This window comes from Crotalus tigris, unplaced genomic scaffold (assembly GCF_016545835.1).
Source record: "Crotalus tigris isolate CLP2741 ecotype Arizona unplaced genomic scaffold, ASM1654583v1 scf7180000020342.816771, whole genome shotgun sequence".
Classification (NCBI taxonomy): Eukaryota; Metazoa; Chordata; class Lepidosauria; order Squamata; family Viperidae; genus Crotalus; species Crotalus tigris.
In genome coordinates, this window is record NW_024097975.1 from 159,826 (window position 1) to 184,319 (window position 24,494).

The 24,494-nt window shown below is 37.2% G+C and overlaps 1 protein-coding gene across 5 annotated transcripts in view; it reads right to left on the bottom strand.

The window, feature by feature from the left end:
* Positions 1-1,403: 1,403 nt before the first annotated feature.
* The window catches only part of ROR2 (receptor tyrosine kinase like orphan receptor 2), a 107,378-nt gene continuing 84,287 nt past the window's right edge, over positions 1,404-24,494 (bottom strand). For all 5 annotated transcript variants that reach the window (XM_039366509.1, XM_039366510.1, XM_039366512.1 and 2 more), the window contains exons 5-9: positions 15,224-15,351; positions 9,912-10,226; positions 8,597-8,842; positions 4,125-4,327; positions 1,404-3,785 (exon numbers count right to left, since the gene is read on the bottom strand). In XM_039366509.1, coding sequence (XP_039222443.1) covers positions 2,346-3,785; positions 4,125-4,327; positions 8,597-8,842; positions 9,912-10,226; positions 15,224-15,351 — 2,332 coding nt within the window. In that variant the 3' untranslated portion in view covers positions 1,404-2,345. The remainder of the gene's footprint in view (positions 3,786-4,124; positions 4,328-8,596; positions 8,843-9,911; positions 10,227-15,223; positions 15,352-24,494) is intronic.

Consider the following 24,494-nt stretch of genomic DNA (forward strand, 5'->3'; position numbering starts at 1 on the left):
ATCAATTTCCTCTTCGTGCTTTAGATAATGTAGGTGTAGTCAGTTCAACAATAAATGTTGACAACAAGGATTAATGGAATGCTTTAAAAGCTGTGATAATGCATAATGCTGTTTTCATTTTTCTGTTTCCTACTGCCAACCTGCTAGAATATATGTTCTGATCCTGGCAAATTTTTCCATGGAGACAGAAAATAAAATATATTTATGGCAAAATGAACAATATTTTAAACATGGATACTATTCCCATTCATTTAGAAAATGAATACTATTTATTCAATAGACATTCAATCAAGAATAAAAAAAATACAAATGACCTATGATGATAATGCAATATAGAGGCAAGCACCAGATTGTAATTTTCTGTTAAAAAACAAAAATCAAGATTACTTTGAGACAATATATTTCAGCAGCAGGAAGCAAAGATTTATTTATACTATCTTCTTTTCCACTAATTATCTTCTTCCCTGTCATTGTTGTGGATTGATAGTAATATTATGATATCGAATTTTAGAGATATAGAAATTGAGACCAGACAATAAAGCTACACAGTATATAAAAATTATGAGGGCGCACTCTCAGCATTTTTGCATTATAGGATTATTTATATGAACAGGTGAAAAAACAGTGATTTTATTTGTCCTTGGTTTCAAATTCCTTTAAGCAAATTTAAAAAAAAAACTGAATTCCTAAGTTCACCTGATTTTATAATATCAAGTATCAACACAATTTAAAAAGTAAATTTCAATTTATTTAAATGATTTATTAATAGTCTCCAATTCACACTTATATTAAAAAGCAAGAGAGATTTTCATTGTTTAACTGCCAGTGCATAGGCCAATTCAAGAGAAACTACAAACCAGTAAAACAACTTCTGTTGCTATTATCAGCTTCAGATTACTATGTACGCCTCAAGGGAATCCAAATGTTCTTAGGAAAAATACAATTTAACAAATAAAATATAACAAAAGAAAACATGAGTTTCCATTTTTACTTTTTTCTCTTTTTTCCCATGCATTAATATTAATCACCACTGATTAATTGCTTGGTTAGATCATGTACTGAACGTATAGCCTAATAATACATTAACTTATATTTGGCTACAATATAATATGATTGAGGGAGTACTTGTGTTACAGAAATTTCTGTGAAATGTATGGACCAATTTTATCAGCATACCAAAGTGTACAAAATTCCAATCCCAATAAAATACTATTAATCATAATTATATAAGCATTTAAAATACCCAAATATTGCAATTAGCAAAAAATTGTAAATGAAACATAAATGAAAACATAAATTACATTTAAAAATCTGTACATGATTCCTCTTATAATAAGGCATTAATCACAAAAAATATGTTCTGTACAAAGTCACTTATTTTGGTTAAGAATCTACAATCACTATTTTTTTTAAAATGAAGAATGTATGTGCATATGCCTAGTACCTAAAATAAAATAAATTGACATTTATTGACTGATCACTCTGATCTCTAGCACCGTCTTAAAGGAAAATTAAGTGAAAGTTGTGGTGACCAGGGAGATCAACAAAATGTGGTAATTTATTCCTTACTAAACTTTACTTTGAACAGGCAAAAAGGGTTGGCTTAAGTTAGAACGTTTTATTTTTATTTGTTTATTTAAAACATTCATATAGCCGCCCATCTTATAATCAAACCTGGGAAGCTCTCAACTCCCAACATAGCTTATACCTGTCATTTTTTTAGGTAGCAAAATATACTTCCTGCTAAATCAGGTCAAACTTCCATTTAATTATAAAAATAATCATCAGATTTCTTTATGAAAGGATTGGTCACTGAGAAAAGTTTCTGTCATTCTGCTTTTACCTGTACTTTATCTATTTATGAATAATTCCATTGAAAGTTTATTGCATCAGTAAGATAAATATTTTAAAATGTTTTAAATGTTTTAAAATACACATTTTGGCCATCTTTTCACATGCAGAACAATTCCATGTCACCTATATTGTTTGGTTATCAATTTAACCAGAATTCATTAAAAATACAATCACAGTTCAAGATATACATGATGTGCAATGCATTTGTACTATATGTTGCACAGCAACAGTATATTATAAAAGCAGCCTCCCTGCAAGAGCTGTACTCAACCCTAGATTTTAGGAACTATTCTACATCACGTTTGCAAATTTTTCTGGACAAATAATCCATTAAAACGGTGTATTCAATACTGCTGCATTTATGTAGATTTGGGGTTAGCAGTTGTAGATAGGAGTCTGAAGTAAAACACTGATTGTATAAATCAGAAGAACCACAGTCTTCAGCAAACTAAACAGGGGTCCACTATTGTTGCTGTGATAAGGCAACATTTTTAGGGTTCTGATTGAAATTCAGTCTCATCCATCTGAAGAGTGTCATTATCACCCAATAATTCTGTTTCGGGCACAGAGCCCTCTTCTTCCTCCTCTTCCTGGACCAGATTCTGAGCAATGTCTTCTGACACATTATGTACCTCTTCTACTCCTTCAGTTAGAAGAGCAGCACGGTCAGCCATGGAAGCATTGGAGGGAGCAGTTGTTACATATCCTGTACTAGTGGAACCACTCCCACTATGATGAGAGGCTGGTTTTGGCATCATCTGAGGAGCTATTTGTTGAGGGGCCATCTGCATTGGGATTTGGACAGGATAAAAATTTGGTAAATATGCTCCATAAGCTGGCATTGGTTGGTAACCATTGACAGGAATGTAAAGTTGAGGTGGCACCATTGGTCTTATTTGTCCTTTCATTGGTATGAACTGTGGCTGAGAGAAAGCTTGAGTTTTCTGCTTTGGCCCAACATACCTGGCATTGCTGACATTACTAACAGGACTTGTACTGAGGGAACTGGTTTGTGTAGTGTTGCTTGCACCAGAGGTTTGTGCAGAACTGTTGTAATTAGATAGGTTTCCCCATGTTCTCAATCTGTTGTGGATATCTTTGAATCTTGGCCTTCTATTGGGAAATTCATTCCAACATTCTAACATCAGTGAGTACATCCATGCAGGACAGTCATCTGGACATGGCAAAACCTGCCTATTTCTAATCATCTCAATGACATCTTGGTTGGAATAGCCACAGTAAGGCTGCAAGCCATAGCTGAAGATCTCCCACAGCACTACTCCATAAGACCAGATGTCTGAATCAACTGAAAATTTACCATACATGATTGCTTCAGGGGACATCCATCGAATAGGAAGAGGATTATTTCCCATTAGTTTATAATAATCAGCAGAATAAACTTCCCTGAAAAGGCCTAAGTCAGATATTTTCACACTGAGTTTATCAAACACGAGCACATTTCTGGTGGCCAAATCTTTGTGGACCACATGGTGGCTTGAGAGATATTCCATTCCTGATGCTATCTGAGTTACAATGTGAAAAAAATCAGCTGGCTCCAATGTTGATTTCACTGTCTTATCATCATCGGTGCTACCAACATCAGAGTGAGGAGATCTCATAACAAGGAACTCATGAAGGTCACTATGAGCACAGTAGCTAAAAATCATACTGGCGGGCTGTTCTTTGGTCACTATTCCCAGTAAACAAACTATATTGGGATGCTGTAATCTTGATCTCATCATTGCTTCATGCTTAAATTCTTCTCGGAGAGTTAAATCTGCTTTATCCTTGAGTGTTTTGATGGCAACTGTTTGTGTTTGCTCCCCTGGAGCTGTACCAAACAGGTGACCTTTATAAACTTTTCCAAACTTCTCTTCACCTAGTTCCTCCATGAATCTCACAGTAGAAAGGCTGATTTCTTTTAGTTTATTCTGAAAGTAAAAAGAGTAATGGGATAAGATGGTCTACCATATTAGAAACCCTTAGTAGCAAATCAGTGATGAAAATCTAAGTTAAAATTAAACACTTTGGTCACATTTATATTAACCTACTTAAATGCACAAAATCTGTGCCAAGGACTTTTACTTCCTTGGCATCTTTCTGCATCTGTTCTCAGATCAAACACTTGAGAAATGAATAAATGCTGAGGAACCTACTGGGAGGTTTGGTATGGGTCAAGAAATTTCAAATTAAAATGGCATTGCTAGAAGACTCTAGAATAATTAATATTAAATGTTACCTGTCTGCATGCATAAATTTGGGTAAGGTACCTGTTTGTGCTGATTAATGAGAGGCATTTCCATGTCTTGGCTGGGAGAGGCCATCAGCTGACGACGCTGTGGAGTGGTGGCAGATGCTTTCTGCTTGTTCCTGCACATGCAGACCAAGAGGAAAAGGCAGGCAATAACTAGAGGGATGGCTATGCTCGGAACCAGGATGTAGAGGATTCCCATTTTGCTGCTGTCACGTGGGCCTATGAGATGAAAAAGCATTGCATGTTTTCAGACGGAGTTCAAAAGCAAAGCAAATAATGTTATATTCCAAGACTAGACAATGAATATAGCCCACACAATATGTACAGGTAATCCGTGACTTACAACCATTTGTTACAATGGCACTGAAAAAATGACTTATGAGAGTTTTTCACACTTACAACCAATGCAGCATCCCCATGGTCACATGATAAAAATTCAGATGCTTGGCAACTGGCACGTATCTATGACGGTTGCAGTACCCTAGGGTCATGTGGTCAGGTTTACCCTGTTACTAGCTTAACAACTGCAGTGATTTACTTAACAAATGTGGCAAGAAAGGTCATAAAATGGGGCAAAATTCACTCACAGTATGTCTTGTTGAATAACAGAAATTTTAGGCTCGGTTGTGTGGTCATTAGTTGAGAACTGACTGTAATACGAACTTATACACATCTTTGTAATGTAATCCACAATGGACACAAAGAACTTGTCCCAAATAAAATGCAGGGGATTGAGTAATTAATATGGATATCAACATTATCTATGTGGACTGTGTTACCAAAGCATATCATTAAGTCACAGATCTTTCTCAGGATCAAGTGGTTTATTGTAAGATTATGAGGCACACATCATGTTTTACTCACAGACTGCACAATGGAAAAGCATCCAAAACTGATCCTCTGTGAAAGTATTAGATCAAATCTAATCAAATCTTTACTGCAGTCATAAACCAGCATAAGGAGGGGATGACCATAAAAAGTATAGGATACAATCAGTGGTGGGATTCAGCCGGCTCACACCAGTTCAGCAGAATCGGTAGCTAATTTTTTGTTGCCCAGGCCCAGAACAGACTTCCAGAAGCGGGATCCACACAGAGAACTGGTTGTTCATATAATTGAATCCCAACACTGGATACAATCATTAAAAAGCAAAAGGGATACAATAAGAGTATAAACAGTAATCTAAAAAATATCTCTCTCTCTCTCTCTCTCTCTCTCTCTCACACACACACACACAATCTAAGATCTAGTTTTTAGATTAAACTTGTCAGTCAACCTGTTGAAGTAAACAGAATGTTGGAAAGACAGAAGGAATCAGAAGTGAAGCTTCCTTATAAGCCAAACTGTCTTTCCGACTTATATGACTAGGCAACAGTAGGATAGAGTTCAACCTCCTCTCCCTGTCTTTCCTCCATGTAAAATGAAGGAGCACTTGTTCTCTTCTTCTGCTCTCCAATGAGAACTGATTCCACTCGTCTTTTCATTTCTGCACTGAAAAGAAAATAACTGCTTCCTTTCACCATCCTCCTATAAACAGAAGGCACACTGTACTTGAAGAAAACAGCAACAAACTGTGATCTGTTCTCCATCATCTTGTTGTACAGAATGAAAACAGGTTTATGCTAAAACCAAACCTTAAAAAAACATTTTGTTGGCAAGAACAGTTTGATAGTGAAGCTCAATTGCCTTGAGAACTGGAGAGATTCCCTTCAGTGAATGGCTTGGACTTACTGCACTGAGTATGGATTTGGATTTGATGATCTAAATGGCCTTTTTAAACTCTGATATTTGTCTTTTATTTTCTCTGCACAGTGTCTTTTCCCAAGCATGAGGGCAGGAAATAATTTCTAACTGTCTTCTACTGCATGATACCAGAGTATGGAAGAGGAAGCAGAAAGTGAAGGGCAGAGAGAAGAATGGGTGGAGGCAGAAAGTGAATGGAAAGTAGGTGAAGATTTTGGGGAGATTTTGGTTATACTCTCACAAAATTAAATAGATTTTGAGCTAGAGCAAACCCAGCACTCAAATAAATGTTCATTTACAGTGGTACAACCTTATTTCACCCACATCCATTTTAATATTATATCCTGTTCTTTTAGGACAGAACAAAAAAGCCACAAAGGAGAGTATAAAAAGAAAAATGGAATTAAAGCAAAGTTCAAAACAATAAATTGATTTCATAATGAATGTTAATGAAGCATTGTTCAAAGCCCTGACTTCATTCCCATTTTTATTATTATTATGATTCTCAAAGATCCGACAGTTTAATTCAGCATCAAAATAAACCAACGGCAGCTGAGGGGACTTTCCTATTATTCCACATATTTATGTAATAAAATATGAAAAAATACCACTAAATGCATTTTTTTGCACATCACACAAAAAATCTTTTTAAAGTCACAGTTTAAAGAATCGGTCCTGACCGCATTTAGAAATAACATTAAATCATAATTTAATCTCTACCCACAGGCACCCATTTGGGGCCTGGTGAAAAATTTAAAAGCAGCAAATATTCAGTGTAAGAGGTTATTTCAATATAAGTGTCTGTAACCTCATATTCCACCATTTCCGTCTATTTTCAGTTTAGGGCCAGCAACTCATTTTAATAAAAACTAGAAGAAATTGAAAAACATAAAATCCTATAGTGCTCTTATGCTGAAGTGCAACAGCTAAAGATATACTCATCCAAACCATATATAACTAAAAAATGCAAAAAAATGGATGTGTCCTAAGTCCTGTATTTCCGAAATGAACAACTGTATATTGAACCTAATCATATTTCCACTCACACATCTTAAAGGCATCATAGCCATAGTTAATTTTTTTAACTTTTGTCTCTGAATTGGAATGCACTACATGGATTAAACATCTTTATTCACTGGACAGAAATGCAGCCAAACTTTTTCTGTCAACAAAGGAACATAGGTGGTATGTCAACACTGCAAAGATCTTGGCTAAAGCCATTTTTTCTTCATTTTCAGTTGCCACAATACTGGGAGGGGGGAATGAGTGGTTTTAAAGTTAGACTAAACAATAATTTGTCCCATGGGAACTAAGGTCATTGCTGCCTGACTTTTGGCGGTCTGAGCCTTCTGTTACAAAGCCCACCAAATTATTCTATTGGGGAACGTGGATAATTACATAGTGCTGGGGTGGGAAGTTCAATTTTGTAACATTGTAATGCTTGGGAGAGAACTCCAGACTTGGTTTCACTTTTGACTGTGCTGATACTTTGTAGCCAATAAACATGTTCTTTAAGGAAACCTGTTGCCTTGGAGTTCTGCTTTTACTGGTCTCATCTATTGGAACCATTACATGGTACAGATGAACAATGGCTATATCATTCCAAAATAATTACCCGTTTCCCCAAAAATAAGTCTGGGTCTTACATTTATTTTTGGTCCAAAAGACCCATTAGAGCTTATTTTCAGGGGGATTTTTCCATGTACAGGAGGCAGCGAGCATGCGGGAGCCAAAGGTGTCTGGCAAGTGGACGGAGGCAGCCACAATGGCTTACAGGACTTTACAGGGTAGATACTCAGGAGGTGGCGGCAGTACCAGTGGAACACACCCTTCAGGTGAGGAGGAGAGCAGCACGGACAGGCAGGGGCAGCTGAAATGTCTACCCTGGGAAGCCTTTCTCCGCCTGCCAGACAGAGGCTGAAGCCGCACAAGACAGGGGAGGCGTATGCTGCCCAGTCCTTCAGCTGCCCCTGCCTGTCCATGTCGATCTCCTCCTCTCCTACATTCCACTGGCACTGCCGCTGCCTCCTGAGCATCTGCCCTGGGAAGTCCTGTAAGCTGTTGCGGCCGTGGGCAAGCAGAGGGTTTGATGGAGTGGGTGGGTGGCCACTCAGGTTCCTGCTGGACAGGGCTTTTGCTGGTAATGCTATAGCCACGAGGCGAGGCAAGTGGCGGGGTGTGGGTGGCCTGGCTGTGGGGGTCCTGAGGTGCGTGGGTGCGGGCACATGAGCCAGGTCCATTCTCCACCACCTGCCTCGTCTCACCTTATGGCAATGCGATTCACCCTCCTGCTAGGTTGCAGCTGCAAGCAACCAGTTGATGGGATGGAGTGGGCAAGCTCTTAACTAGGGCTTATTTTGGAGGTAGGGCTTATATTGGGTGCACACGTAAAAATCATGCTAGGTCTTATTTTCTGGTTGGATCTTATTTTGGGGGAAGGAATTAGACAAAATCGCTGCCCCACATGGCAAATTTGCCTGATTTTTCCAAGCCTTTGGTCTCTATCTCCCTTAAATAAAAAGAGCAACTAATGTTGCTAGATCAACTGGTTGCATGTCCTTAGATCTCTTAGCATCAGTGTCAATGAATACATACATTATACATTTGATAGCAAACTAATTTTTGGATTAATTTCATTTATAAAAACAGCATCAAAAAGCATTTTTTGCACATCACACAAAGTAAGAATAAGTCATGCTTGAATAATTTTATTCTAGAAATGGTAAAAAAAAGAGTAATACATACTACATGCAGGTACTTCACACAGTTCCATGCGTACGTTTTTGTTCTGAGTAAAACACCAAGGTCCTTCCATCTGGCTTCCAGGATTGCGGCAATAAGCATGCCCACCTCCAAGCTCAGGAAACTCTCTACTTGTTAAGTCATGGGAATGAGGATGCTGGGAATCCCAATACTGACAATTGTGGCCTGACTTTGTGACACTGACAGTTCCTCTATAATCAGCACCAGAGCCATTGTAACACTGGTGATCTGCAAAACAGTGGATTTTACAAGAGACATATAAAGAATAAGAAATGTTCCCATTCTTTCTCTGTGTGTAGATTTGTTCCTTTGCTACATACAATGTGTAACTCTACAATAAAGCTTCTGCTCTACAGTATTCCTTTTTGATTTGGGATAAGATCAGCTGCTTTTTCTAAAAGTAGAAAATAAAGAAAACAATCAAGCCTGCAGAAACAAGCTAGAGTAACCTAGCCAGAAAGTATGAGTTTCCGATAAGCTTCATGCCAAAGGAAGAGTCCAGAAATTAACCAGAACACCCATGTCAACATTACTCTGTCTCAACCGTTTGACCTGCTCAAAGTATTCCACTATCCTCCTCCCTCCCGCCCCATTTAGCTTCTTCCATTTCTTCCCCCCCTCCTGCTTTTTTCCTCTCAGATCTTTCTCTTGCAAATGAATTACTACCAAGCACCATTTTTATTTGTATATTATATCTAGTCTAGTTGCAAAAGGTTATCTCCTCTTTCTCCACCAAATTTATTTCACTGCAGTTTTAACATCTCGAGTGCTTAGCAACAGTGAGAGATTATACCCTCATTGCACTGTGTTTGGAGGGTTCTATTCTGAAGCAAGCACAACTTAAAAGCTTGAAGAAGGGCATTCCTTGCTTTCAGGGAGGTCTGGCAACTGGTCAGGTGCTTGAGGCAGCTTTTGCATTTTTCTGGCAATATTCCTTTACACTGTATAGATGAGAAGCTGGGGAAAAGATTTCACCTGGGCTATTCCTCTTTCTCATCACTGCATTCTTCCTCCAAGTTAATTCCAAGCAGTCAAAAGGCAAAACATTGAAACATATTAAGTTCTGGAATCAGGCAACTACATACATTCAGAAATGGCACTTGGAGGAAAAATCCATACTAATTTTGCATTAACCCAGGGGTGGCCCTTTTATGATTTGTGGACTTCAACTCCCAGAATTCCTGAGCCAGGAATACTGGGAGTTGAAGTCCATAAGTTATAAAGGGGCCATAGTTCCCCACCTCTGCATTAAACAAATAGAAGAGAAAAGCAGAAAGCAAATATAACAATAACTTACATCTGTTGAGCCGTTCTACAGGAATTCCAATTTTTATACAGTTGGCAGCCTCCAAAGAATCAGGCAGTGGCAAGTCCTCACATTTAGGTGGCTGGAGCTGCATCAGAATGAGGGGATTGGATCTAGCAATGTTGTACTCCTGCCGACAAAGATCATTCTCTAGAACTTCGCACTCATCACGACACAGCTCTCTAGGCTTAGGTATCCGGGAACGCTCATCACACAGTGGAAACACAAAGTGACAAAACGATGGGATGGCAAATTGGGAACACTGATCAGATAAATGGGTGGATGTGCCGATCATGGTAAATGCAGCTGGAAAGACAGACAGAAAAGCCAATAATTAAGGCCCAGTTTCTATAATAAATGAACATCAGTAGAGTATACTGTTTTTCATGTATTTGGAATGACTTTAAGCCAAACTGCTAAGAGCATTAATAAAAACTTAGTTGGAACAGACAACAGATACACTGTACAAATCTTTATATATTTTGACACATAAGGTTAACAAGATTCTGCAGTAGGAAAATGGTATATTATACTAACCATGAAGATCAATTTTATAGCATCCAGCCAACTCAGGCAGCATCAAGATGGGGAAACATTTCAGGGCTTCATATATAACTAGGACAAACTTAACCTAGTTTCTCACATATTTTTAATTTGCTAAGTCTTTTGTCTTTGTAGCATCATTCTAGAATTGAGGGAGGGGCTAACCCCTCCCAGAATTTTAAGCCTTGCCTCCAGAGCGAAGGGGAGGAGGCAATTTACCATCAGATTTCATGTCTGTTTCATAAATTTGACTTCCTAGGAAATCTATTATATTGAGTTTTTCATTCCAAAAACTTGGCAACCTACCAGGGCCCACTCACTGATAGTTCATAAATCACCTATTGGAAGTTCTGTTTTGCAATTTTTCACTGATTTGAATTACAAAAGGAGGGACTTATAATATTCTACTGATTTCAAATAAAGAGGCGCAAACCTTCCTCAAAATCCCACATGTGTATACTTGTCTAATCCAAAATGTGTTGGAATGAACTGTGCTCATTGAGTTATAAAATAAAAGCACAATGTGTTTGTTAAAAGCATGCATTTCTATAGTCTCACTTCATATGTTCTGTAGCTGATTTCTTGCAAGTTCTAGGACTTAGCCATTCTTAGCTCTAGCTAAAATTAAATTGTTTATTTTCATTACTAATACTTGATAAGTATTAAAAATGCATTTTCTACTCTAAAACACAAACCAGTAAATCCTCAAATACTGGGTGGACATCACATCTTGCTAAGAAAGGATGGGTATTATTAAGCTCAATTATACTGTTAACATTAATTCATATTTTAAAACCAGAGTCTTGAATATTGACATGGTTTGCCGCCGCCTCTGCCTCAGCAACAACTGCATACCAAATACTGGTATTTATTACCGTATATGCCGGCGTACAAGGCGACCCGGTGTATAAGACGACCCCCATCTTTGTCGCCGAGCCGCATTCCTAGAACGTCGTCTTATACGCCGGAAACTACCAGTATTTCTGGCGTATAAGACGACTCGGCGTATAAGACGATCCCCATCTTTGGCGCCGAGTTTAGCACTTGTGGGAGTCGTCTTATACGCCGGCATATACGGTACTTGAGTTTTCTTGAATGCATACAGTGGTGCTTAAACATTTGTGAACCCTTCTGAATTTTCAATATTTCTGCATAAATACCACTTCTCCATAAAAGTCCTAAAACTTTTGGGTAGGTTTCAAACAAACTAATAGTTGAATTTAAAAGCTCCTGAATTTACTACTTAGGTAAAATAAAGGGAATTGTTGTTAGTACTTAGGTTGCATTAGTTAGCATTCTCTGTTATGGATTTTTTAATTGCAAGAGTTATCATTGTACTGAATTTTAAAAAAAATGAGCACATAGAAAAGAATTAGGTGGTTGCGATGACTTCTGTAATCTGAACTAAAGAGTCTAATGGGCTACTGAACTCACTTTAATCAATAAATGACACATTATTGAGCAAAAGAATCTTTAAACATGCATATACTCTTAAGCAGAAAGCTAACACAGGTGAAAACAATGGACTCCGGTCTCTCTCACACACACAAACACACATTGTCAGACAATTTAATTCCTGGGAAACAGTGCATCAACTTTGATTTTTTTTTTTTTTTTAGGTGAAGGAAATTGACAAACAATTTTGTGACAGTAAGTGCTGGGACTTACTGCCTTCATTCAGTCTCAAATCATCATTGATCATATGTAGGAATCAGAGAAATATTATACAAACGAATTCTACAGGTTTGGATGATATAAAGAGGCCGAGTCTCAATACCAGCTACAAAGGTTTGAACTACAGAGGAGTAAAGGAAGCTTCAACCTTAAGTAAGCAGTAGGCAAGTAGAAAGAAACCCATGTACAATTTGAACTATAATTCGTCTTTCTAAAAACTATTAAGATTGCTTCAAACCACTAAAAGATTTTAACACCATAATGTCTTTTAGCTAATTTTCCTATTTGGACAGTAGATGTCACTAATTTCCATTCTCAGAATTATATATCTCACTGGGCTAGCCAAGATAGAAATTAGTGGACGGGGTGCATTCATTTATGATTTTTCCCCCCTTCATACAAAAATGTTTTTGAGAAATTTCCCTGATTCCACATGAGGAAGATTTTATATACCAAAGAGATACAGAATCTATCATCCACTGAGATTTCTGTACTCATGTAGCTCTAGCTTTTTATTGCAAAGATTGTTCACTCTTTATCAGTGGAACCTGCACTGGCAATGATTTAAGAGCTATATTTTGTTTCTTTATCACAGGCATAAACCTTCCTTAGATTATAGTAGACCTTTCCTGTAGGCAGTTTTGTTGATTTACCATTCCTTTTTTGTGAAAATTTATCCCAGAGGTGGGGAAGCTGACACTGAGAGTTGCATAAGAATGGAAATTTAGTGAAAATAATCCCTCTGTTAGTTAACAGAACTTCACTTTGATGAAAAGTACCAAAATATAGCTACAATGACTGTAATTACAAACCCGTCTCCTAAATCAGGGTGGCAGGTGGGGGAGGAAAATAAGTATAAATGTAAGTGTATCCCCTGTAAGATAATCCTTGTAAGTAAGCATTATTTATTTATTTATTTATTATTTAATTTTATTTATATGCCGCCCAATCCCAAAGAACTCAGGGCGGCGTACAAAATTAAAACAATCATCTAAGAATAAAACAATAAAATAATACAATCATACCGCAAGTCCGATCATATCCCGCCCCCTCCGGAGACATCATGTATTAAATATACATACATACATACATACATACATACATACATACATACAAACATACAATACATAAATACTTTAAATCAGAGGTCCCCAACTTTTTGAGCACCAGGGAACGGTTCCATGGAGAGAGGTTTTTCTGCGGACCAGAGGGGGTGTGGTTTTGTGTGTTGGCTGGGGCTTTGTTTGCTTGTGTGGACCGGATGCTGGCATGTTTTGTGTGCAGATGGGGCTTTGCTTGTTTGTGTGGACCTGATGCTGGCATGCCGCGGCCTGGTACTGGTCCAGGGACCGGGGTTGGGGACCCCTGCTTTAAACCACATAGTAACATTATGCAAAAATAAAGGTTTAGAGTATCCTGGTCTTCTGGACTGAAAGGAATAAGGACCTCTCTCACAGAATTACTGCAATTTTCAGGTAGAGGTAAAATCTATTTTTTTCTCTTTTTATTTTCTTCCTTTGGGCCTGTAATACAGTACATTTCCATCTATTACTGGAAAGGGAAGCTCACAATATAATTATAAGTTAATTATAATTAAAAAATGTAAAAAGCAAACTTTTATCCTGGTAGAAATAATTAAGTTGTGGCATCATAAAAACTAACAAAATTATCAGCACATGTTTATGGATCACAGTGTAGTATTTCTGATACTTGGAGCTCTGGCATTCACAGACTTTTATGAACATCTGCAGTTACTTATAAAGCCTCAAGATTTATCACAAAATAGCAGCCTTTGGGTAACTACCACAACTCTATTTATACTTTTACTTTGGAGAGGGGATTTCATTACTTAATGCTTAGATAACAAAAAGGTGCACATAAAGGCCACATATTAGTGACAACAACATACAGAATAAATGTATAGAAAACTGCTGGCAGGAAATGTGCATTATACAATATCACGCTCATTTATTCTGCTCAACATAACCCCTTTCCAAGCACATAGATATAAATACATTCATATAGAAAGCATTTTGATATAATATGAACACCACAACACCTAAAATGTAAACCACATATTGCATGTTGCGAATGCATGCTACAAGCTCTAAACAGGAAATGATTATATTCCATTAAATGGTTAACAAAAGAGATAGCATCAAAATGTCATCTAACTAGCATGTCTCCCCAAAAATAAGACATAACTGGAAAATAAGCCCTAGCATGATTTTTCAGTATGCTCATCATATAAGACCCACCCTCAAAATAAGCCCCATTTAAGGTTGTCAGTCAGACGGACACATTTAGTACTGTATTTCCCTGAAAATAAGACCTAACTGGAAAGTAAGCCCTAATGTGCCTTTTGGAGCAAAAATTAATATAAGACCCAGTCTTATATTTGGGGAAATACGGTAAGCAAAGATACTTTATAAATATCAAGCATCAAATTCTTTTGCTTAAAATTTACAACTCTGAACATAGCAATCAGACTATGAATAAAAAAAGAGTTAATTTGTTAATTTGCATAAATTAACATTTATGCATTTGTTAATATTAAGGGTGTCATTTGCACTCCTTATGTATGAGAGTGGCAACTGACAAGATAAAAAAAAGCTCTTCTCTATGAAATTTTAAGTCATAACATCATAGGGTTCATATAGCCAATAGATCATTCATAGATCTTCTAGTGTTTGGAAACACATTTTTCTTTCTCTTTTTTTCAGACACAGTAAAAGACAAAGTAGATGCATCATCCATTTCTTCAATCATTTTTTCCCCCAAAGAATCTAAATGTCCTATGATAACTCAAGCAACCGTTATTAAATTAAATACAATTTATTTTATAAAAGGGGGGGTTACTTTTTTTTTTATAAAAGTACAACCCTAATGCTGAAAAAGCTTTCAAATAAATATCAAATTGGTGCCTACTGAAAAAAAAATACTGAATAATAAGAAAGCAACAATTGCCTCAATTTCCTCCAAAAGTTGCCTGGCTTGATTTCCATTTATGATGGTATTAAAATTGGATTAAAGTTTCTGCATGAAATACAATATTCTCTGACGTGAAAAGATGTAGACTGACTTACCAGTAATTCGGTTTTCAATTTCCCCTTGCATTTGAAGGGAGTCCACATAAATAGTCCTGTTTCCAATGATTCGCGCACAGGCAATTCCCCTGTAAGGCTGGCAAAACCCATCTTCATGGTAATCTTCCCTGCAAGAGACAAATTGGAAGCTCATAACTATGTCTACAGATGTTTCTATGTCCCTACTGAGTTTAAAAGTATGTTTTTTTAAAGGAAATCGGTGGTAAAACTGACATTATTAATTCTCTCTGACATCAATTTTCATTTCAGTTTAACTTGACATTGTTTTGGAAATAAAAATGGCACCAAGGAACATTTTAATTGAAGGGGTGGATGGGAAAGACATCTGCAAAGTGAAAATAAGCATTATCCTGTAAATGCTAAGCTAATGCAATGTGACAGATCATTTTATTAAAAAGATAGTATGTGTCACGTTACACCTATAATACACTGCTGGTATCAAATGTCAAGCTAGGCAATTAGGCAAGCAGTTGTTTTCTCTTCTCCTACCTTGTCCTGCAGTTCTTCAATTCTTACAATGGACAGCAAAACAGATCTTGTCAAGATGTAATTAAAATATAGCATAATTCTGAACTAGGGATTAGGTAAATGGAATGAAATCAGTGCTTAACTTCCGTCTCCCCCACTCTCTTCAAGTTGCACTAATGCCAAATTCTTTTTCTGTTACAAAACCTAAGTCATATGTTGAGTTACTTCCTATCTTGGGTGAACCCTGTCCAATTTTCCAAAATGAGTTTAACATAGACAACTTAAATCGAGCTGCTCCAGAACAGCACTGATTAAAAGCCATTTTTCTCAATGTCTTGTACAGCCAAATATTAAGAACTAGAAAGATAAGTGGCCCTCATACCTAGGAGTTACCATTTCATCCAGGGTATCCATTAAGTTACCTTCCCACTGAGGTGGTACCTATCTAACTGCATTTACATGCTTTCAAATGGCTAGGTTGGCAGGAGCTGGGGCGAATAACAAGAGCTCACTTTGTCACACGGTATTAGCATTCTATGCGTGTTCGGCATAGTCATGCTGGCCACATGAACTAAGGAGAAACTTCCTGACAGTTAGAACAATTAACCAGTGGAACAACCTTCCTCCAGAAGCGGTGAATGCTCCAACACTGGAAGTTTTTAAGAAGAGATTGGACAGCCATTTGTCCGAAATGGTATAGGGTTTCCTGCCTGAGCAGGGGGTTGGACTCAATGACTTCCAAGGTCCCTTCCAACTTTACTATTATTATTATTATGACCACAGAAGTATCGTGGGACATTGCTGGCTCTTCAGCTGAGCACCCACCCCTAGAACTGATAGGACTGGCAGGGTAAACTTTTACTTTTTTACCTTTATCCATTAAATTGGATGGTATTTTTGCCTTTGGTCTCACCATTGCTATACTCCAAGGCATTTGAAGTAAAAAGTAGCCTGTGAAAGATTTATGGGGGGAGGATGGGAGCTAGATCTGGATGCTATTTTGTTCCAAGAAAGAATCCCATCTGGTCCCCCTATTAATAAATATTGTACTAATAATGATTTTGGATGTTGTACCTGATTGTACCATGCTAGGTGATAGCGGCTGAGGATCTACCTTTTTCAAACTGTTAGGATAAAATAATTTGTCTAAAAGGTTTAAAAAGTTAATAGTCTAATAAGCTGAATGAGTCAGTTGCTTCTTGCTGTCAGGATATTCCTGCCTGAACTCTGCTGAAGTTACCCAGACACTCAACAAGGCATTGTTAGATAAGAATCTTTATTGCACATTAGAAGGGAGATGCTTTAAGCAGTTGATGGCTCATTGTCAACATACCTCCCCCTATTAATGCCCTCTGCAGTTGAAAGCCATAGAAACAGATGCTTCTTTTTCTCACATGCTCCACATCGTAACAGCTTGCTTTGAGTTTCTCATACTTAGTGCTAGGTGGCAGTTGTTGATAAGATAATTGAAATTCCTGCTCAGAGAACCTCTAATGCAAAATGTAACTGCAACACCCCAGGTTCTAGTAAAAAGTCTATAAAAGTGGATTTAAATTGATTACAACTTCTTCAAAAAACAGTTTGTTAAAATGATTTCTGTTTAAATTTAAGTATCAAATTTGTTCTTGTCACCAAGAAATTATTAGGCAATTTTATGTATTCAGATGTCTCGTATGTTAATAACAGTAATATATTTTTAAGATGTGCAAGTTACTAAGAGACTTTTTTGTGGGAAGAACAAAGATTTTCCTTATCCTAATTATTATTAGCCTGTTTGGTTATTTTATTTTTTCCCAAGAATAATTCTCACAGAGCCCTCTTTAGCAAGGTGTTTCTTAAGATGAATGAACTGGAGTTACATGAATAATTATATGCAGCACCTGAACAATTTTTTATTTAGAAACCCATGTACATCAGAATAGAGCCTTTCTGATTTTCTAACAGATTTCCTATGCTTATGCAATGCAGAAATTTGCATCTGCTTGTTTATATGCCATTATCAGTGTAGAAAACAACTATTACACTTACTTTAAAATGATGTAGATTATAATTTACCTTATTCAATTTTATTATTGGGCATGTTTTCTAAGTATGTGACCCCTTTATGGGTTGTTTTGTTCTTTTTCTTCTATTTCTGTACATTCAATTTTAAAAATATTGGAAGATTCAACAACAGATAAAGGAGGACGTAACTGAGATACAAGACCTCACCAAATCTTCTGAATATATAAAAGTCTGAAAGTGGGTAGAAGATAAGTGTCCATTGCAGGGGTCTTCAAACTTGGCCCTTTTATGACATGTGGACTTCAACTTGAAGTGGATTTTATGCTATAATTGAGTCACATTGTTTTAGCTAAACTTTCAAATGTGAGAATTTTTACACTATGTATAATTTATACATTGACACCTAAATAATATTTTAATTATTGCATTACTAATTGCACAAACTTCTACATGAATTTATCATGTTGTGGTTAAATGCTTTAGTTACTGTTAATTTTTCTTACATATATATCATCTCTTATTTTGAAGATGTTAACATAAAGAATACTTTTAGCCTGAAATACATCTCTTGCAAGTGATGTTTAACATGAAATAGAAAATGAAAAAGAATTATTAGATTCAGGAAATCCAGAAAGATTGAACAGCCGCTTGTGGAAATGGTCTTGGCAGTTAATCTAAAGAGCTTCAGGCAGCTTACAATGAGCTAGTTTGTATAGTGCAGTGATGGTGAACCTTTTAGAGACCGAGTACCTCAAAACTGCCCACCCCACTACTCCACCCCCCACTCTGCTCCGTCTGCCCATAGGACCATCCACTGTCTCCATGGCCGCTGCAGATTGCCCAGGTGGCCCTGCAGCACCATGGCAGCCACGCCCTCCACCTGCACGCCGCAGCATCATCTGCGCATGAAGGAGCGCGAGGGCAGAGTATTGTCCCTGCTGCCCAGCTGCTATGTCTTTGGCTGCTCTGCGTGGACCATGCCCGGGGCCGACTCTCCTCGGGGGGGCTGCTGGTGAGGAGGGGGCTGCGGGGGGAGGTGGGGCTAGGGCAACAGCACGTGTGCTCACAGAAAGAGCTCTGAGTGCCGCCTTTGGCATGCGTGCCATAGGTTGGCCATCACTGGTATAGTGTGTATATATACTAAGTAATGAAGCATAACTAAGGTAAGTATCTGTACATGTACCAAAGCAGTTAAAAATCTACCTGTGGCAATTATCTTGATAGTTTTCATTTAGCAACCACAATTGCGATCCTCAAGTTGGATGTTAAGTGAAGCAGTCATTAAGTGAAGCTGGAACTATGCTTAAGATCTTATTTCAGCTTTCCTTTACTTTACAGACTTGTGAAGGTTGAAAATATGAGGATTGGTTGTAAAGTTACTTTTTTATCACCATGAAAAAGGTTGCTAAATGAAGAGCCACTAAACAAGGATTACCTGCATTTTAAGCATATGCAAATATTTTACCATGTAAGTAGAGCACTTGTCTGATTAAAAATAAAGTTAAAAAAATTGGACTCAGATATGTACTTTGATACAGAGGATTTTAAAGATCAATATTCAATTGAAGGCACAACTTTTCCTTTTAGGATTAATGGATAAGCAGTTAGAAAAAGGCCATGGGAGATTTATTTCAACCTATGATTACTGAGAAGAGATTGAAATATGCCCAGAGGCAAAAATGGTTGGTGAAGTTGACAGGTTTTTCTGAAATGGGTCAACTGACTTTTTTTATTTAGATAAAAGGCATATTTATCAGTGACTGGAAGCATCCTATGGATATTTTATGTAAACATGAAACAAGGGAAATTATGATTTATGAATTTGATAATTAGATTGGATAGTTTGTAGAAAGAAGAGTAGCATAACTTTGGAAAGGAAGGTTAAAATATATTTATACTTATAACTGCTGTGAAGAATATCAGAAGCCACTTTTTAATATCTTTTTACTTTCTTTTATATTTTTCTTCATTTTTTAAAACTTTTCTTGCATTTTTGGCTTTTTGCTTGATTTTGCTTTTTTTCCTTACTTTATATTAGTTTTCATTAGTTATCATCTTGTTTAAAAGTTTTAATAAAAATTATATTGAGAAATAAATATATATATATATGTGATAAAATCCCTGCCAATACTATGCTTGCGGGCCGCAATTCTGTTTTCTCTAGTTAGTTTATGTTAACTTCCTACAACGAGAAATTTAAGAACAGTCTGGTAAAATATGTAACAGTGATCAAATATGTTCCCACCTCTGATTTAAAAATATGCTACTGTACTAAAAAAAAAAAAAAAACAGGAATCACAGTCCTAACACATCTGGAGGGTACCACGTTGGCAAAGGCCTATGCCAGAAAGGTCAGTAGATTAAATAGAATTAAATACGTGGGATGCAAATTCTACTTAGACAAATCTGTCAAATGTAATAATAGAACCAAGCGTTATGAATCTAATAAATTGAATGTCAGAATAAATGGAGACAGAACATATGCTTGCTAATTGCTGAACACATCTACTGTAACAGGGTGTCATCAACAAATCAAAGTTATGCAATTATCTGCTGAACTCTACAATGAGAACATGACATCATTTTTTAAAAAAATCTTAAAAGCTTATTCTTCTCAGAAGTGATTGTATAACCCAAAGAATTTATACATTTGATCTTCTGGAATAGTTTACACCTACATTACATTTGGTTTAAATTATATCCTACTGGACTCATAAAGGAACAGGTGACATCCATAGCTTTGCACAACTTCCTGCCTGTTCTTAGACCAGGAGACCCTGCTCCTACCTAGTTACTCATGTCCTAGTGATCTCCTGATTGGATTACTGCAATATGCCCAACATATACTGTAGCTGCCCTTAAAAAGTATTTGGAAAGTTTCACCTGATGCAAAATGCAATAATGTGGGCAAATCTGCTGTGGTCGTTCAGCAAATATGACTCCTCTGCTCCACAAGTTACATTGTCTACCAGTATGTTTCTGGTTTGAATCAGAATAGAGCTGGAAGGGACCTTGGAGGTCCTCCAGTCCAGCCCCCTGCTCATGCAGGACTCCCTATATCATTTCAGACATGATTGGTGATTATCTTTAAAACCTTCAGGGCTTGGGGTCAGGTTACTTAGGGCAGAGGTCCCCAACCTCTGTGGAGAGAGCTTTTTCTGCGGACTGGAAGGGCCGCAGTTTTGTGTGCTACCTGCATCCTGCAGATGGGGCTTTGCTTGTTTGTGCAGACCAGTTGCTGGCATGCCGCAGTCCGGTACTGGTCCATGGACCAGGGGTTGGGGACCCCTGACTTAGAGGATAGTCTCTCCCAAGTGATAGTTTAGATCTGGCAGAAGAAGCATGATTCCAGGAGAGAGCTCCATCTAACGGGAGACAGGAGAATGGCCCTGCCCCTTTTCAGTATTGTGTTGGCCCTCTGGAATATCATCCTCCTGAGATTAGACTTGGCTTGACCCTGCTGGCCTTTTCCAAGGCATTAAAAATCTGGCTTGCCATGTAACTGGGGCCCTGGCAATGGAGGGAGGAGCAATTTTATGGCTGATTTGAACGTGGGATAATGAATGTCCTTGGCAGTTATTCTTTGTTTTATCCCCTTTTAATTTTGTTTAATTGCTAGCTGCCACGGGTCATGTATGTGAAATGGGCAGCCAAACAAATCAAAGCAAAGCAAAGTAATACGTGCATACATATACACAGATAGTCCTTGATTTACAACCACTATTGAGCCCAACATTTCTGTTGCTAAGCAAGATAATTGTTAAATGGGTTTTGCTCCTTTTTACAATCTTTCTTGACACAGTTGCTAAATGAATCACACAGTTGTTAAGTTAGTAACATGGTTATGAAATAACGTTGGCTTCCCCATTAATGTTGTTTGTCAAAAGATCACAAAAGTGATCACATGATCCCCAGAAGAATGTAATTGTCACAAATACATGCCAATTGCGAAGCATCTGGATTTTGATCATGCAACTATGCAACAGTTGTGTAAGTGTGAAAAGTCATAAGTCATTTTTTTCAGTGCCGTTGTAACTTTGATTAGTCACTAAATGAATGGTTCTTAACTCAGGACTACCTGTACACACACACACACACACACACACACACACACACCACTATATGCAAATAAAGCTGTTTTTGTTCTTAATCTCTGGTCAGTCTTACCAGAGAATCAATAGGCTTGCAAAATTTCTATTGACAAACATTATTAGCTTAGCTCTTCCTAATGTCCTTCTCTTCTATATTGTCTGTAAAAAAATGCTTCCTGCTGTTACTACTTGCTCCCATCATAACACAAGCCTTTTCTTTTCTTTTTTTTTGGGGGGGGGGGGTAGGTTTAAGTAGCAGGAAACTTACAGAAAGCTATACATTCTCTTTCTGAATCTCTCCAATCTCAGTTTACAAATGTATCTGCAGAACAGAATTTGCAAGATGAGTTAATTTCAGATAGAAGAGGCAAACAGCCTTATGTGCAAGCAAGGCAATACACAACTAATCCTTGATTTAGCTCTGCGTGGATCAGCTTCTGTGAGCCTAAATAATGCCTTAGGCTCATGGTCTCCCCTATTCTCTTCCAACAGGGTTACAAGGCTTAACCAGGATTTAGTTTCAATTTTTATTATTCCAGGCTCATTGTTAGGAATGAATCATAATGATAGTTGAAGGCTAAGTATAATTGGCAAAAAAAAAATTACAAATCCTTTTTCGTATAACTAACTTGTTAAACAAACAAAAGTGTCTTAAGGCGGGGTCCCCAACACCCAGGCCACGGTACCGGGACTGGTCCGTGGCCTGTTAAAAACTGGGCATCACAGCTGGAGATGAGCAGTGGGCAAGCAAGTGAAACCAAAACCATCCCCCCTGCCCCTGGTCTATGGAAAAACTGTCTTCCAGAAACCCGTCCCTGGTGCCAAAAAGGTTGGGGACCGCAGTCTTAAAGTATAAAATTATTACCAATAGTTAGATGTAAGTAAGAATAATTATGAAGGACAGAAACTGTAGGCAGTGCTTGTATAATTTCTGCATAATCGAATACAAATTGGACAAAGATAGGGTGCAATAGACGTTAATTGGCTGAACCACTGCCACATCAGAGTTTACATTAGTGAACAAGTATCTAGATGTATTCCCTGATTTCAATTAATCATTTCTCATTTTTCTTGCACAGATTGTGGTTCAAAGTACTACTGCAAGGAACTGCCCTACAACAGTATTTTTCTATCTTGGCAACTTTAAGATGTATGGATTTTGGCACAGCTAGCTGGGGAATTCTGGGAGTTGAGGCCCAAACATTTTAAAACTGCCAAGGCTGAGAAACACTGCTCAATAATAGGATTGTGAAACAGACAAGGACCTCTTCAATTTTTCAGAAACTTTCTTTTTTCTGTCTCAATGGCGCTTTTTCAAGAGGCAACTGGACTTTCTTGTTTTTCTTTGAAGACATTTCGCTTCTCATCCAAGAAGCTTCTTCAACTCTGACTGGATGTCGGAGAATGGATATTTCTGTTTTATGGTACATTATTAATTGCCTAAAAACAGCAAGTCTTTGAAAACCTAATTTTTCAATCTTGGCAATTTTTCAATAGCTATTCCCAGATTATATTTCAATGAAAATTTTCATGTACAAAGCATAGAAGTACTTGAAAGCTCTATGTTGTAATGAAATTCCAATTTTGATCCCTGCTGATTTAACCATTTTATGGACTGTAATAATATTTTATAATAAATGCTTTGTCCTGTGAAAGCCCTTAACTCAATTGGGCCATCTGAAAAATTGCCTGCTGGAATCTGCACACTATAGTTGGATACAAAACACACTACAATATTTCTTCAATACTTTTACCCACACTGTGGCACACATATAGTACTATGAATCTGCACTGCCATAACTTGAAGAAAATCCAAACATTGCACACATTACTCATCTCCTCTGGCATAGTATTCAGTTTTGGGCTAACTCTTTATTCTTCCTACTCTAACTCCCATCTCTGAAATGTTGCTTTTCCTATAGTACAAGAAAATGCCTTAATATTTTTTTTCCAGAGTAGTAAGACTGTTAATTAGAACCATTAGGTTTTGGAACCAGCAACGTAATGCAATATACTTTAGATCTTCTACGAGGAATCCATAGCTTGTGCACTACTTTTTGTACTTTTCCTGTTGTTAGGAAATAGCAAATTGTTAAAAACAAAAACAAAAAACCAAGAAGCTGCTTTTAGCCTAACAGACATGATAAAATTATTCCATTATTGGGAAAAAAAGTTGCTTCTGATCACTGAATTTGCTGAAGACATACAACCAGTCTATTGTGCAAATTCATGAGAAGAGCATGAATGAGGGGGAATATAGTTGTTGATTTTGATTTCTTACAAAAATAGATTAAATTATTAATCAACTTTGCATTTATTTTGGCTTCATAATGTAATTGATATTATATAACAGGGCATTTGGGACAGGCTGTGCAAAAATTTTGGATCATAAAGAATAGCATAACTTGAAAAGAAAGCCTTTGTAGCAGTTGAACTGCTATTCTTACTACTATCACACATATATTTTCACATGGTTTCTTAAGGTGCTGAGTATAGTTAGCTGAGATAACCTTAAACTATTTTTCCAAGGCATGATAATAGCATATGTGAAAGGCAATTTTTCTTGTACCTGCTTGCTTTCTGCTTGGCCACTAGGATTATTTGAGATACAAGGCTAATTTTTCATGTCAACTGAATGCTCATTTCTACAAGTAATTGCTCTTGCTGGAGTAATATAATCTCGTTTT